This window comes from Triticum dicoccoides, chromosome 2A (genome assembly GCF_002162155.2).
Source record: "Triticum dicoccoides isolate Atlit2015 ecotype Zavitan chromosome 2A, WEW_v2.0, whole genome shotgun sequence".
NCBI lineage: Eukaryota > Viridiplantae > Streptophyta > Magnoliopsida > Poales > Poaceae > Triticum > Triticum dicoccoides.
This window is the reverse complement of record NC_041382.1, coordinates 742,568,201-742,585,192: the sequence shown is the minus strand read 5'-3', so window position 1 is coordinate 742,585,192 and position 16,992 is coordinate 742,568,201. Positions and strand designations below refer to the sequence as shown.

The 16,992-nt window shown below is 44.1% G+C and overlaps 2 protein-coding genes across 3 annotated transcripts; one reads left to right on the top strand and one right to left on the bottom strand.

Moving 5' to 3' along the window:
- Window positions 1-2,191: 2,191 nt before the first annotated feature.
- On the top strand, window positions 2,192-8,265 carry LOC119356846 (probable E3 ubiquitin-protein ligase HIP1). 2 transcript variants are annotated; one of them, XM_037623835.1, is made up of 7 exons: window positions 2,192-2,566; window positions 3,769-5,325; window positions 5,418-5,561; window positions 5,859-5,909; window positions 6,527-6,607; window positions 6,694-6,834; window positions 7,811-8,265. In XM_037623835.1, the coding sequence occupies exons 2-7, from the start codon at window positions 3,865-3,867 to the stop codon at window positions 7,940-7,942; spliced, it is 2,010 nt and encodes a 669-aa protein (XP_037479732.1). In that variant the 5' UTR covers window positions 2,192-2,566; window positions 3,769-3,864; the 3' UTR covers window positions 7,943-8,265. The 2 variants fall into 2 exon arrangements, with proteins under 2 accessions (XP_037479732.1, XP_037479733.1); XM_037623836.1 differs by lacking the exon at window positions 2,192-2,566 and having other exon boundaries at window positions 3,865-5,325; window positions 6,530-6,607; window positions 7,811-7,942.
- Window positions 8,266-11,342: 3,077 nt separating this feature from the next.
- LOC119358273 (zinc finger MYM-type protein 1-like) lies at window positions 11,343-13,854 on the bottom strand. Its single transcript, XM_037624908.1, has 4 exons — window positions 13,310-13,854; window positions 13,072-13,195; window positions 12,638-12,902; window positions 11,343-12,463 (listed from the first exon to the last, which is right to left on the bottom strand). The coding sequence occupies exons 1-4, from the start codon at window positions 13,852-13,854 to the stop codon at window positions 11,343-11,345; spliced, it is 2,055 nt and encodes a 684-aa protein (XP_037480805.1).
- Between the last annotated feature and the right edge of the window lie 3,138 nt (window positions 13,855-16,992).

Below are 16,992 nucleotides of genomic sequence, written 5' to 3'. Positions count from 1 at the left end.
GCGTGAAACAATTCTAATCGAGCATGCAATGTTTTGGCAAACCATTAGCAGGAAATGGGATATTTTTTGAACAAGAACGAGAACCGTTGATTTTTCTAGCGTTTGCTATTGTGTTTTTTTAATATACTCTATCCCTATATTATTTCTGTGTTTTTTTCCATTGATGCACTTTTAGAATTTCACAAACCAAAAGAGCCCTTACCGGCAAACATAGATCACCTCCCTGCGTGAAAGATGAAGGTCCTTTTTTATAAGCCGGCACAAATGGCAGCACTTGCAGCCGAGGAGAATAACCCACGCATATGCTGGCTGCCTTGTGAGCCACTCTTTTGTTCCCAACAAACTATTATTCTGATCCATTGCGAGGAGATACCGATCCTCGTTATCCTTCCTTTATTCCTCCATTTCACTCTCATGGGGAGGACAAATTACCAGCACCACCAGCAGCAACAGCCGTAAAGAGACAAAGCAGGGATCTCCTCCGCGGCGGGCCCCACCGCGACAGTGGTTCGCTGCGTAATTTAGCCCAAAGCGGCGAGAGAGCAGAGGCGCCAAAGCGCAGGGAATCCGGCCCAAATGGAGAAACCGGACCAGGGGACGAAAGATATTATATAGGAAAAAGAAAAGAAAAGCGACGGCCGGACGGATGGATTCCCCGCCGTATATTCCCGGGGCACCGCTGCCGCCGCCACCACCACCAGTCCGGCCACATGGCGCCGAGCAGCGAGGCCCCGTCAGAGAAAGCACCAGGCACCGCCGTCGGCTTATCCTATCCCGATGACGAGCCGTTTGCTGATCCTGACGGAGCACCGTGATCTCCGGGCCGAGGTCGTCGCCGATGACGCGGTGGAGATGGACGGACGGACGCGAGCGCGCCGCTGATCCACGGCGCATGCCACGCACCGGCTTTTTTGACCTGGGCGGCGCTATCTCTATCTATCTCCAGCGCCGCTGAGGGTGGCGCATGCATGGGCCCCGGCGACGAGAGGATACTCCAGAATAATTACAACACTACTGTTTTTCTTTGCTTTGCGACTTGTGCAAATCTTGTTTAGATAGATAGGAGTAGATGCTCCGGTGGCGTGGAGACCAGCGGAGCGACCGAAACGCAGGGTGGGAGGGCGAAACGTGGCGTTGGCTCGTCCATGGTGCATGCCAAGGACGTGGCCGCGCCATTTTCTATGCTGGCGCAGTAGCAGTGGCGTTGATGCGGTCAAATCTGGTTTTATGGACGCGCAGGACGGGGGCGGCCTTGAAAAACGGCATGATGTAATAATGGCATGGCAACCTGACCAGTGCGAAATTTACTCACTCACCCCCCCCCCCCCTGTAATTTTAAATGATGTATGCACTGACATGTGCTGCGTGGGGCCCCGCGGGATACAACTCAGCAGCATATCTAACATGTAATGACTAGTACTCCCTTCATTCCACAATGTAGTGCTTCCTCTATCTCCATGCTTCAATTTTGATCGTAAATTTAATTATTAAGACCGATTACGGCGGGAGCAAGAATTATATCAGTGAATTCGTATTTCAAAGATGTTTTCAATTATATATTTTTTTCTCCCGGCGCAGTTGGTCTCGTTGATTAAATTTATGGTTAAAGTTGGACCTCGAAAAGCGCGGGCTCACTATATTTTAGAATGGAGGGAGTATTGGATTACAACCCAGAAGCATTAAATGCCCAAGATTTCTCATTTATGTAAGAAAATGTAGAAGTGGAGATATCTTTTGTTTTTGCGGGTAAAGCAGAGATATCCAAGGCAAAGAAAGGGTGGAAAGAGATGGAGGAGCATGCAAAGAAAGGGGGGGCTGCGCCATCCAAAGGCCCAAAAGCGGCCGAAAATGCAAAGCGAGACAGCCACGCTAATCTTTGGCCGTTTTTGGAGGAGGCGTGCTTGCTCCGTCACAGTAACAACTACTACTAATTCCAGGCATTTACTTGTTTATATCTAAAAAATAATTCCAGGCATTTACTTGTTTGTTTCTAAAAAATAATTCCAGGCATTTATTTATTTATCTCTAAAAAACTAATTCCAGGCATTTATTTATTTATTTACATTTATAAAAAGAGGTTTTGGTGGGGGAGAATCGAGATACCCATCCTCCTCCCAAAGACCAACAAGAGAAAGAGAGAGTATGCGGCGTGAGACAGAGAAATAAATAAATCGGAATTCGGCCAAACCTCTCTCTCTCTTGCCCCCATTACATTACAGACATCCATCCTCTCCTCTCCTCTCGTCTCATCACCACGCTCCAACCTCTCCCTCCTCCGCCCCCCGTCTTTCTCCCCTGGTCTTTGGCAGATTTTCCTCCACCATTCCCTCCCTCCCTCCTCCTCTCCACCCGCATCGATCTCTCCGAATTCTGTCCCCCCACCTAGCTGCCATCTCTCCCCCTCCACCGATTGATTGGTTCTTCCTCCGTTTCTTGGGCTGATTCTCCCTCTCCATCTGTGTCTTGGCTTGAGAGGATCGGCAGGAGAAACAAGGTGGATGCGAACAAGTGCTTGGATTGTGGCTCCGGCGAGCTCTTGAATATCTCGGGACCGCTTCCTGCTACGGTTTGTTCCATCTCCTTCTCCATCTCCATCTCCATGTTTATTATTAGTATTCGTTTCTTGTTTTTTTTAATCTGCTCGTTCATTCCGCTTCCGTTCAAGTTCTTGGTTCTTTCAAACCATCGTCTCTCTTTTCCTCCGTCGATTATGCCTTATGTTGCAGCAAAAAGCTCATGCTATTCTCTTTCCAGAACAGAACAGAGTTCTTCGGCCGTCAGATAGTACATCCTGATGATTTCCCCTTGTGTTTTTGGGATTTCTCCTCCTGTTTCTGGGTGCGTGCGACGGAGATGTCTTCGCCGTTCTCCGCCGGTCGTATCCCTCGCCCCGTTGCTCGCTCATCTCTCGATTCCACGACGAGAGAACCGATCTGTTCCTCGAATCCATGGACGGATAGCTACCTTTCCTTTACTTTTCGCTGGTTTTACCGCATCCTTTGGCAAAAACCGAAAGCGAAGGGAAATAAATGCGCGAGAAAAGAGGCCATTTTTTAAGCCTCGTTCACAGGCTCAACCCGTGGGCCCCATCCCGTCGTTTGCATGCAGCCCGTCCGTCCGTCCATCCGCATGCAAGCAATGTGGTGGAATCGCCGTGTTTTTCTCCCTTTATTTATATTTAATCATCATTATTAATTAGAAAGAAAATGCATGCATCACCACCTTTGCTTGCAGCCCGAAAATAATGCGGTGGCACCACCTTTGCTTTGCTTACAGCAGCAGAGCAGGGGCCAAACTTGCCATCAAGTTTGGTGTGTGTACTGTGTCCACGCACCACGCCTCACCAAATGCGGCTCACGCCAAGATTGCTGAGGCGCAGAGTTAATGCCGTCACGGATCGATCGCTGGATATCTATCTCGGTCCGGAATGGCCGTATTTACTTCCAGATGTCAAAGGGGTCGCAAAAGGGTACACGAGAGACGGAAAAGGGACATCTTTTTTCTCAATGTGTGTAGATAGATAGCTATCTGTCATAGATTTGGCCCCAAAGAGGACTGGATTCGTGGTGTTTTGGGTAGAACAAAGTGAGATTAGTTCTCATCTCTTCTTGATGTTGTGGCAAACCTTAATGGAGTATTAGCATTCCGCATTCCACCATTTGAGTCTGCTACTTGCTCTTTTTTTCTTCATCTTGGATTGGAATGTTCAGATTTCAGAAGAATTTTCTGTTCCAAAGTTTCTAATCTGTTTTTAACATTTGTATGCAGAGTCTCACTTGAATCGCTGGGAAAGAGGCGAGCAGCATCTGACATGCTATTGCCGCAGAACAATCTGTAGAAGGACACCCCTTTACCCTTTTGATAATGCAAGGGCAGAGGAATTCCGTCGAACAGCTATCCGACGTCTTCGGGTTTGACCATGGGTCTGGTTCAGGCAACCCCGTCATGGACCAGCAGGCGTACTGGAACAGCATGCTTGGAGCGGCAGAGTCGCAGAACCTCCCAGGTTACGAGATGAACCGCGGCGACGGCGCCATTCCGTATGGAAGCGAGGCGCATCAGGATGGCCAGTTCTTAGGATTCTGGGGGTCCGGTGAAGCTAGCTCGAGTGGCAGTGCGCTGAACTATGGGAGCTCCAACGCGATCAAGGCTGAGCATCTGAACATTGGTGGTGGTTTGAGGATCGGTGAGAGGCGTCTGGGTGCTGAGCACAACCTTTCTTTGGATAATGTGGACATCAACCTTAACACCAGTGGCCATGATCTCTTCGGTCAGAGTTCCAATGCGAACAACGCCTCTCAAGCCTCACAGCAACATGCTGGGTGCTCCCGTACTGATGCCACCGCCCAGGCCACTGAGCTAAGATTGCATCCTTACCGAACTTTCGGTTTAGACGACGAGCAGCCAGAGCCGTTCCCTTCTTTGAATGCTTTCGAACATCCTTTGGGGAACTTTTCCCTGATGCCAGAGGACATTGATCAAAGACCAGGCAGTAGTTCCCTGGACGGCCGGCGTTTAGCGTGCAAGAGGAAAAACATTGAAGGAGTGCACGGGCAATTTTCAGCAGGTGCTAGCACAGGCTTTTCCCACAGAAATGATAATGCCTTCCATAGTGTTCCTTCTTCAAGTTTCAACCCAGCTCCTGGCCCAAATGTGTCCTCCCATAACTTCTTGTTAGCTCCAAGTTCCATTGAGGAACAACTTCCGAACTATGGAGCTACTACAATAATGTCATCTGTTAGCTACAATCATCCTAGCGGAGGCAATAACAGTTCAGGAAATTCACAGAGAAGTTTTCGGGCAAGGACTACCACCGCTCAGCAGGCTAGCCCCTATGGTGTATGGCCCCCTTCAGGTTCTATCAGGCATCCCGCTTCATATTATCACCAGCCGCCTGCCTTTCAGAGCGCATTTGATGAACTAGAGGCGGCTATGCCTGTGGTCAGTGGAATCAACTTGCAGTACCAGCATCCTGGAAACGTAGTCCCTGGTATTCCACAAACCGCACACCGTTTTGCTGGCCATGGAGCTTCATCGTCGAGAGCAGGCAGCTTGGACAACATAATTCTTGGTAGAGAGGAAGTTACTGGGAGGAATCTTGTAGCTCCCGGCTTCCCTAGTGCAGCCCCTCATGCTGCACTAGACATGAGACATTTGGTGCCAGAATTGTCTAATTGGAATTCTGACAATCCTGGTGCTACCATCCCTGGAAATGTGTCTTCTGTATCAAGAGCTAATGCCAGTTCAACGATTAGTCGACCAGCAGGCTCAACATCTCTCACTCATCAGAACCTACATCGACGGCATCCTAGAAATTTATCAGAGGTAACTTTCGTCTGTCATGTCTTCATATGTTTAGTTTTCCACCTTAATTCCTCTTTTCTGTTAGCTTGATGAAAATTTATTTTTCATAATAGGAAATAGGTCGTCTATCTGGAGCACTTCGTGGTCCGCAGCACCCGCGCTTAAGGTCAGGGTTTCTATTGGAACGTCAGGGTGATGGTGTTTGGGGTGTTCCATTACCAATGAGGAATACTAGGGAGGGAAGAAGATTAATGGAGGTGAGTTGATTGACTTTGCCTCTTATAAAAAAATCCTGATTTTTTTCTTGTTTGATATACCGGTTCATCCTTTTTCTCCCCCTTTGATGTGCCTATATTATGATATACCACTGTATTACCATGAAAACTGATCGCTCTATCTGTCCAAACTCTCTGTATTCAGTGTCTAGTTACTAGTTATACTGGGGAAAACTAGTCAGCAGTTCCTGGATCATATTTAGTTGCTACAAAGCTTTACTTCTAAAATTATGAGCAATCTTATGACACTATGATGTTGACCTTTTTACTTATCACCAGATACGGAATGCACTAGAAATGATTCAGAGAGGGGAGAATGTCAGATTTGAGGTCAGTAATAGCATTTGTCGTGTGAGCTTCATGCAAATTTTGTATTGTTCTGTAAAGAAAACCAAGATGGCAAAATCTACTTGATAGTAGTAGATCGATATTTGAGTCTCATGTTTTTTGTCTGATTACTTACTGACTTTACTTGCATTGCCCGACCATGCCTAGTTAACTTGTAACGCACTAGTTGTTTGACAGAACATTTAGTATAGATGGTTTTTATGTTGCTATATTTTGGATGTAATTAGTAGTGCAAAACCATATGCATTGTGAATCTGTACTTAAGCAGGATAAAAGCAAACGGATGAACCTACCATCCTTAAAATGGGAGGCCAGTCAGCAGTCAGAACGTTCCTCCAGAACTACTATACATCAAGTAGCACTAGTCTAGTTCTGATGATTTTTAAATAGAGTCAGCACATCACATGCTAGAATAGGAGATCTTATCATAACATAATAAGTTTCCGAGTGTCTTTCGTTTCATATTACATGAATGTACAAGTTGCAGAGTGAACATTACTCGGATCATATAAAAGTCTAGTATTTGATGCCTTTTAGTGTTTATATTTGCTGATATTTGTGGGGATTTACTTTGTTTCCATTTCTATCTGTTCTTGAAGCAGTCTATTTTCTATGGTGGCGTCGAGATTCATGATAGACACAGGGATATGCGTCTTGACATAGACAATATGTCTTATGAGGTCAGTATTATTTGTAGAGGCATTACCTTTTATCTTCGTCCATGCTAAAATGTACTCAAGATATTTGTACTCTACTCATCTTTCAGGAACTATTAGCACTGGAGGAAAGAATAGGAAATGTTAACACTGGGCTCACCGAGAATGATGTGATGAAGCTCCTGAAGCAAAGGAAATTCTCGTCATGGAGATTATCATCTGTGGAATATGAGCCATGTTGTATTTGTCAGGTACCAGTATTCTGCACTCTTTATGTTTCAAAGCTTTTGTACTCTCTTTATGTTTGAACTTGGAAAACATCAAACTGCTTCAGTTCTTATATAAGTATGTACATTCAGTTTTGAATCCAAGTAGGTCACATATCATTAAACTGTCCTGGACTTAGTTTGATGCGTTGTCCTATACTTGTCCAGTTTTTTCATATCTGTCCTTCAAAAATGAATTCTTTTTTGGTAAAATCCTTAGGGTTGATTGCTGCTTACATCCATCCATCAACTTAGTATCCAAACTAATATTCTGGAGTTATGGACACAATATACTCAATGTGAAGTGTACCACAAACTTTTGCCTGATTTTCAGAACTGTGAGACATTTTTTGTCAATTATGCTCATGAGTTTACATGGTGGTTATGAATTTTGGTTTTTGCCTAATCATGGATACGAATCATACTTCCAAGATTTGGAAGTATGGATTTTGGTTTTGCATAATCATTGGTTTGGAAGTACATGGATTTTGAGTCGCTCGACTAGTCGCGACTAGTCTACGACTAGTCTATGAGTCGCAAAAATATGGTCGACTTAGCTTAGTGTCGACTCGCGACCCTGAGTCGCGACTAGTCACAACGCAGGCTCGACTTCTTCCGAGTCGCTGCCCCAGAGCGACTCGCATGAGTCGCGACTCGAAAACCATGGAAGTACTACCTCTGTTTGTTTTTATAAGACGTTTTAGACTTTCAGACACTGTTCAAAAACAGCAGAAAGCAAGTTGTCTGAACGTCTTATAGAAACAAACGGAGGGAGTACTATTTTATATTGCAAAAGCCATGCCATGTCAGACTAGCTAAGAATCCCTTTTCATTCAGCATCATGCCATGTTTGTCTTCACTCTTGAAATGATAGACAAAAAGACTACTGAGGTTACTTACCTTCCAATCTAAATTATGACAAGAAGTTCCTTACCTTCTTTTCCCCTGTTCATTTATTCAGGAAGAGTATGTGGACGGTGACGATCTCGGGACGCTTCACTGCGGGCATGACTTCCATGCCAGCTGCATCAGGCAATGGCTAGTGGTGAAGAACCTGTGTCCGATCTGCAAAAGCACCGCCCTGAAGACCTAAGACAGCAGCAAGCCTCGTCGGATGTCCGTTCAATCGACCGCAAGATCATTTTATTGATTCATAATACCGCAACTTTTTGGCCAAAGGGTTTTGCATTCACCTAAAGCTTGATAAAAAAATTCCAAAATTCCTTGAAAAAAAGTTCCAGAAAACTGGTCATGGTTTGAAAACAAAAGAATGGTTCGAAACTGGTATTACCTGTAAGCCGCTGTCGTGTCGCGGCAAATAATCCTGGGATCTGTGTCTAGTACTCATTTGACTAAATATTCATCATGGATGCATGGCATAATGGATGCTAGTTTAAAGATGACATGTTGGTATCACATTGTCGATCTACTGTTTTGTTAAGTTGTGCTGGTAGTTTGGTTTTTTGCTGAATTTCCCCTGCTGTGGATCTGGGAACGTCATGGTCATGGACCATGGCGTTCCTGACGAGATGTAGTTGAGTGATCTGATCATGGCGAGCCTTGGGTCTGGATCGCATGCCGGGGAGGCTGCACCTGTACCTGTATGTGTCACCTGTCGGCCACGGACGGACGGCGGTGCGGCGAGGAGCCGGCCCGTAATTGTCGACCTCGTCGCTGTTCGGCAATGGTGGCTGAACTTTGGGGCTGCCTTTCTTGGCCACACACGCCGACATCCTCGCCGCGGCAAGGCGTCGGCGTCCCGGAGCACGACGGCATCGGCTACAGGTATCCCCATCCCGGCGCGTACACGTCTAGCTCGCGCGCTGGCCGGTCGCTGTATTCTCGGCGGCACGGTACCGTGACAGTCTCAGGTTCCTCCCGTTATGCAATCGAGGGGTTCGTGTCAGGCCTGTTATCTGAAGATATTTGACAGAAGGTTCAGTTCTTCAGTTATCAGACGGCTGTGCCCACCGGGCGCGTGGCCGTCCGAAAATGCTTCAAATCGTCCGACCGATTTGTCACTGCGTCCACCGGGTGCATGGCCGTCGGATGCGATTGATCGTGCACGTCCTTCACTCTCTTTCTCTCCCCCGACTCCCACCACTCAGCCTCACGGGGAGACGCGTATGCACCTCGTCGCGCACGGCTTCCACTTCGCCAGCGGTCGCCGGAGGACACTGCCGCCAGTCCCTTTCTCATTCCCCCTCCTCACGCGAGCTCCCAGCTAAGCTCCATGGCTCTCTCTCCTTGGCGCTCTCTACTTTGACTATCTCTCAATTAGGATTTGGTGGATTGCAACGTTTTCCTTTCCTCCTCTCTCTGTCCACACACGAGCTCCGGGTTGAGCTCCCATGGCGCTCTCTCCTCTGACTCTCTCAATTAGGATTTGATAGATTGCAACATAGATGATGTTTATGAAACATAAGCAATGTTTCAATGCATGTGGCGAGGGGGTTTTCTGCAACATGAACTTTGTTGCCAAAAAAACTGCAACATCACCTGAGGTGCAATGGTGCAGGACGGCGCTCGACGGCGCTGATCTGACGGCTCACGATCCGACTGGTCTTTTAAAAAGTTCAGCCGACCAGCGCGTTGCGAAGCATTCCTTTTTTGGATGATGCAACTTTTTTAGGCGTTGAAAAAGGCGATCTAGGGCGTCTCCAACGGCAGTGCAACACGGCGCGATTGTTGAGCAGGCATGGGTTTAGGAGGCATCCATGATTTCTCTTCCTATTGGTCATGTTGCTCTTTAAGAAATCACGTGCAATTTTTAGGGCATCCTTGCTTGCTAGCTTCAGGAAAATGAAGGGAGATCAGTGATAAGAAAAGGCAATTTGAGTTGTTGGGTTGTAGCCATTCGCCTCACCGGCGGTGCGCTGGTGCTTGCGGTTCTGTTGGATGAGGGCCACACGATGTGCAGTTTCATTCTTGACTATAATTTTGTCTCTGCTACGTGAAGCTTCCTCCTCTCGGCTAGGTTAGGGTTTATCAGAAGCAGATATTCATTCCTGTCCTCGGCAAAGCCTGAGTATTGTGTTGGACCACGAGTAAAAATGAAGCTCATTAGTTAGAACTGTTGGGATATCCTCGGGGCCACGACAGTTTGTTCGCTTGTAGACATCCAGAGGCAACATAATCTCGACGCGTTTTTTTTTGTATTTGAAACACATCTACATATGGATGACACCAAGGCACAAGAATTTATGGCAAAGTTATGTATGGATCGGATGATCGTTGCTGCAAGCTTAGATGGAAGAAAGGGTGGATTGTTGCTTGTGCGGAAGGAGGTGGGGATCTACTCCCGGACTAGCAACCTGGATTTCATTGGTATTCCGGTTGAGGGTCCTGAAGGGGATAGGTGGAGGTTGACTGGAAAGTATGGGGAACCAACCTATAGGATAATAAAGACCGCACATACCATATTCTACGTGATCTCCATGCTCAGTCCAGTTTGTCATGGCTAGTCATTGGGGACTTTAACAAGTCTTGTTGTCGTCGGAGAAGGAAGGACGACCTCCTCACTATCACTCACGTCTTCAAGCATTTCAGGACACTTCATCTGATTGCCTGCTTGAGGATATTGGATATGAAGGGGACACGTTTACTTTGTTTTGAGGACACAATGAGAGATTGTACCAAACTGTTTCAAACGTACGATGGGTACCAATGCATCTGTTGGTTGGGCTATGTAAAAGGAAGATGGGAAAGTCAGACCACCAAATGATTTGCATGGATACTGATCATCTAGTAGGTGTTGCTGATAGCAGCCCTATTTACAATATAAAATTGGAGGGCAGGTGGCTACCTAAAGAAACAGTGGAAGGCATAGTCAAGGCGCCTGGCAAAAGGTTGCAGCGTGGCCTCTTTCCCGGCGGCGAAGGATAAGTTAGACCCAGTTCATAAGTACCTCCATGCATAGGATAAAAGAGTGCTAAAGGGCCTCCAAGAAAGGCATAAAAGGACCTCGAGGCTTTGATGAGAATGTCGTTTTCAACTGATGCCTATGAAACAAAAGGAGTAGACGATTTATATAGAGAACCTCCTTGAGTAGGATGAAATTTAGTGGGCACAAGGAGGTAGGTTGACTTGCCTACGATATGGTGACCGCAACACTTCATACCAGGGGCGGAGCCAGAAATTTTCGCCAATGGGTTCATTCACTAACTAGTTGTGATTTTTTTTAATGAACTTAGTCCTATTCTGTGACAAATTGCAACGAGATTATATCAGTCAAAGAAAGCACAATGAATATGATATCACTTATCACACATATTTGTCACTTCAAAAAAATAAGAGTGCATAACATACCGACCGGATGAAATTATAAAATCATTTGCTTACATATTATAGATAAAAGTAGTACCAAAATAAACTTCATACTTTAGAGCCAACTTCTCATCTTTCTGAAAACAGTGAAGAAAATAACAAGTTAGTTTGGCAAGTTTAAAATAAAAGTGATATCATGTGAAAGAATCATGTAAAGTCACTCACATTTAGAGCTTCCCTTTTCGATCTTTTATCGCCTTAAAAAGATCAAACGCAGCATCATTACTAATGGGAGAAAACATCTCTTTCTCCACATAGCAAATTAGACAATCACTCATGAACTGATCACCAATTTTGTTGCGCAACTTTTTCTTGACAACATTCATAGCTGAAAAGCATCTCTCCACGGATGCTGTTGCAACTGGTAATATCAATACTAACTTTAGAAGATGATAGACCAAGGGAAAAGTAACATGTTTATTTGTCTGCACCATTAACTTCGCAAGATCAGCAATCCCGTCCAAATTAGCAAACCTTTCATCCGCTCGCACATTATCAATGTAAGTGCGCAGTTCAGGACCAAGATCATCCATTTTTTTTGAATCAAAATCATCTGGATAAAACTCAGCTAGCTTCACTAAGCTATCCAAGTTAAAAGCAACAAATCCATCGTTTGGGTTGAAAGAAGCCATGTGACCAAGTAATGCAGAATTTACCTCATTGAAACGGTCATCAAACTCTTGAAGTTGCCAGTCAATAACATAATTAAGACACTCTACTCGGTAATGCTGGAGGTTTGTCTTATTAGTTTTTTGTCTTGGTTTGTGTCGATTGATATATTGCTCCTGCATGTCCGCCTTCTCAATGTGATGTTCTTCACAAAATGAATATGTCTTCTGTATCAGTGAGTCCCATCCATTCTCCCTTAGTTCTTGTAGCTCATTCCTTGTGGACTTGACACATGACATGGCATTTAGGATGTCTTGATCCTTCTTTTGTAAAGAATGTGACAAAGTATTTGCATTTCCTAATATATGCAGCATCATGTGCAAATAAAACACAAAATCAAAGGTCTCAAAATATGCTACAAGACCACGCGCCTGACTTTTCTTTTCATTTTTACCTTCTTTCTCCACATATTTCAGAACAGACATGACTGCAGGGAACAACTTCACTAGACTTGAGAGAGTTCTGTAGTGTGAGCCCCAACGAGTGTCACCAGCTCTCTGAAGAGTTTGATCTTGATTTAACCCTCTGCCAGTGCTAATCTGCCCACTACCTATGGCTTTTATTACATCCTCTCGATGTTTCTCTCTAATCATGTCCTTTCTTTTGCAAGAAGCTCCAACCACATTAAATAAAATGGAGATCATGTAGAAAAAATCTGAAATATCTTCATGCTTCTTTGCTACAGCTACAATAACCAACTGGAGTTGGTGAGCAAAACAATGCACATAATAGGCTGATTTATTCTCTTGCAAAATCTTTGCTTTCAAGCCATTGAACTCGCCGCGCATATTGCTAGCCCCGTCATAACATTGTCCTCTGACTTGTTTTATGCTTAAACCAAGATCGGTGAATAATTTTTGAAGTGCGGCCTGAAGACATATTGCCGATGTTTCTTGCACATGTACTACTCCAACTAATCGTTCAATGATAAATCCACGCTTGCTAAGATATCTCAAAACAACTGCCATTTGCTCTTTGTCAGACACATCAGCAGCTTCGTCAATCAACAAACTAAACACATCACCTCCAATTTCTTCGATAATAGAATTCAAAGTTATCTGTGCAAAACAATAAGGGCATCATTAGAGATTAGTGTAACTTGTAAGACAACAAAAAATAGTAGGAAATATAATTTAACGATGATGTTACCTTGGCAAAATAGTTGGCAATTTCCTTCTGAATATCTCCACATACCCACTTGCAATTTTGTGGAGCATTCTCAAGAACTACTTTTCGTATATCATCATTTTGATTTGCCAAAGTTTTTACCAACTCTCGAAAGTTTCCCTTATTTTTTGACTCTTCTGTTTCGTCATGGCCTCGGAAAGCTAAGCCTTGATGCAACAAGTATCTAACAGAATCAATTGAAGCATTAAGCCGAATTCGATTTTGCTTTTTTGTAAGATCAGTTTGCTTATCGAGAGCTACCCGAATTGATTGATCTTGATTCATCAAAGCATCACACCGTTTTACTGCTACATTATGAAAGCTGTTAACATTACCTTTACCCTCGTGGGTATCCAGCCTACTTTTCTTGTTCCAACCGTTCCAACCATTAATTCCAAATGCATCACTCCCAGCTTGTCCCTCATTATTATCTCTGAAAAGATAACAACATAAACAAAAGGCCTTATGCACCTTATCACTATACTCAAGCCAACGACCATAATCTTTAAACCACTCTGGATTAAATCTTCGTTGTGTATCTCCAATGTCCCTGTGTGGATAAACAAAAGTAGACGGCGGCCTGTAAGGTCCCCTTGTTAAATATCGTCGCCTAATCTCATCTTGTTTCTTAGGATTTCTTGTGTACTCCGAAATTCTCTTCCGATCAGCCGGATCGTAGGGCAATTCATCTAAATTAATCTCTTTATGGATAGAAGGCTTTGGGAGACTACTTGCAGCGACATTTGATGCAGTTTGCTTACATCTGATGGGTGACCTCGATGTCCCCCCATCATTATCTGGGTCAGGTGATCGACTTCTCTTCTTGGAAAAATATCTTTCCATAGCCTGCATCAATGAAAGTCCATGAAAATAAGAATTAGAAAATTAGGGCAAAAAGCTCCCGTACTAGGCTATTAGATTTAGATTGGGTAGAACGTACGGAGGGAAGAGATGTGGAGGTGATATTACTGCCTTGAATTGGACTGCAGTTGAGCGGAGCGCTTCGACACTATTTGCCGTCGGGCGTCGGCGTCGAGATGAGGCGAGGCGGCGGAGAGAGAGGCGAGGCGAGTTGGAAAGCTACGAGGCGTGCGGCTGCCGTCCGTGTATTCCTCGTACAGGTATTGATTGATCTTCTTTTTTTAGATGTCGTACATGTATTGATCTAGGACTAGTAACGAAGATGCCTGGGCTTTTGGGCCTTTTATTTGTCTAATCATGTGGCGTTAGCAGCTTAATGGGGTCAGACTTAATTTTTTATTGGGGTCAGGCCTTATATGTCGTACATGACATGCACGTAGGTAGCGAATCTCATTGGGTTCATCTGAACCCAATGGTTCAACGCTGGCTCCGCCACTGCTTCATACTTCCAACACTTTGCTACTGAGCGGAGGAGAAGGAACTTGGTCAAAAGACTGAAAAATCAAAGTAATGGGTGGGTGGTGGGAAATTAAAATCTTAAACCCTTGATTGGTGATTACTTTCAAAATTTGTTCAAATTTGATGGAGGTCATATAGACTAGAACCTTCTGGCTTTTGTTAAGCCACTGATCACGAGTCCTATGAATGATGTGCTAACAACCCCATATACAAGAGATGTGGTCCGAAAGGCCTTGTTTCAAATAGGAGACATGGGGGCCCTTGGTCCTGATAGTTTCCATGCAGTTTTCTTTAAGATATTTTGGTATATTGTTGGTCACAAGTTGACTAATGAGGTTCTTGGTGAAATAAACAGTAAGAAGATACTATGGGTTGGAACTCAAAAATATAGTGGTTGTTCATAAAGTTGAGAGTCCCGAGTTAATTATGCAACACATGCTTAAATTTTGCAATGTAGTTTATACAATTATCTAAAAAATCTTGCTATTGGACTTAAGAAAATCTTGCCTGAAATTATATCCCCAACGCAAGGAGCCTTTGTTCTGGGTAGGTTTATCACAGAAAATGTGTTGGTGGCATATTAGTGCTTTCATGCAATAAAAAGAAGACCCATGGGTCTAGTGGCTATTGTGTAGTCCAATTGGATATGAACACACTGCTTATGATCGTGGCGAATGGGGAAATACATATGATGTTGAAGATGGGATCCAGATGCAATGGATGAATTTAATCATGGAGTGTATATCATTTCCAGTTAGAGAGTTCAATTTAATGATACTGAAACCGAAAAATTCACACGCACCATGGGTCTTAGACGGGGTGATTAGCTATCCCCATGTCTTTTTCTGTTAGGTTCTGAGGGTCTTTCTAGTAATTTGTCTCACAAAGAGGAGCTGGGGGGGGGGGGGCAGAAGGCATCCGGGTATGCATGAATGCACCATCTATATCTCATCTTTTAATTGCAGATAATTCTTTGATCCCGATGAAGACAAATACATATAATGTGAGCACTCTAAAAAGGGTGACGTACACATATTGTAGTACCTAGAAGCAGATTGTGAGTAGTGCTACATCTAGTATTTTTTTTTCCATCCATACTACTAATGTTAGTGTAAAAGAAAAATGTGTGCAGAGAATTAAACATTGTGATAGAAGCTCTCTCCAACACATATTCGGGATTCCCTACCATGGTAGGGGTCAACGGAAGTGCTTGTTTACAACATCTTCCTGGTAGAGTATGCCAAAGGTTGATGGGGTGGAAAGAAAAAACCCTCTCTATGCCAGGTAAGGAGATTTTGTGTAGCGACCCGACCCGAAAATGGCCAAGTATCTGTGTATATGTACCATCCCAAGATCATGCTGGTAGACATAGTATATTGATGAAAATATCAAAGTTCAATCACACCCGATTTATTACATGAATCTCATATAGAGTCTTTATTACATCAGAATAAATTCGGCCGAAGATCAACTCATGATAAAAACTGCTGCAAAAGCGTAGACGAAAAGAGAGTTCATCCGACTCCAAAGGGCAATCACCGAGCGTGGATCGTAGCCTCACTCCTGGTCGGAATAATCCTCTGCAACATGAGACGTTGCATCCGTGTAGGTCAGCATTTTGAATATGCCGGCAAGTCATAGAGAGAGAGAAATGATATCACTATATGCAATTTTGGTTGTGGGGCTCTAAGTTTAAGTTTTCGCGAAAAGAAAAATTTTCCCTACAACAAAATGACTTGCTTGCAATTACTACAAAATATTTGTTGTTATTGAGATGGTTCCGACTAGTGTCTCATACCAGAAATCATTAATAACCCAAAAAATAATTAATTATGATAGGTGTTGAGAGTTCTGAATAAATCCGATCCCGGAGGCTCAGTTGTCTGTAACCGGGGATACGGCTAATTGATTAGATTTCCACTCTACAGAATCTTGTGCACTTTACCCGCAAAAATCGTTCCCTCCTTTATGTCCTCGCACTGTATGATGTTTGAAGACGGGACGAACGAAACAAGGTATTCCGTAGAGTTCCTCTAGGCCACTGCCGGTGCCCATCCATTTCCTACTGTTCTTCTACATTTGCTAGCACCGTCCGTCCAGAGTCACGCCTAGGGTCGACGAAGCCAGAGCCCATTGTGACTTGCGGCTGCAGAGGTAAGCTTCCGGTCAATGTATATCCATCCGTCTCTTCGTGGCTGGGTGAAGCTTTCCGCAAGATGTCATGGCGCTTACAACTCCCATGTAATTCACTCAACCAACCCCGTCTACAACTACAACATTTCCCGGGTCTTGATAACATGGGGATTTGGGTTCAACCTACCACATGATACTACTCAATAACATAACTTAAATTCACCTACTTGCATGCATGGTGGGGAGGATATCAACTAATGCAATAAAACATAGGTAATAAAATTCATGATTAAATGACTTGCCTTGGTGACGATCTTTGAACTCTAAAGACTCGTAGTAACAAGCCTCGCACTCCGGATACTCAATCGAAACAAACAAGACAATAATAACCATACCATCACATAATTTAGCATTACAACAACGAGTAAAACTAGTAAATACACAATCAATATAACACACAATGAAAAC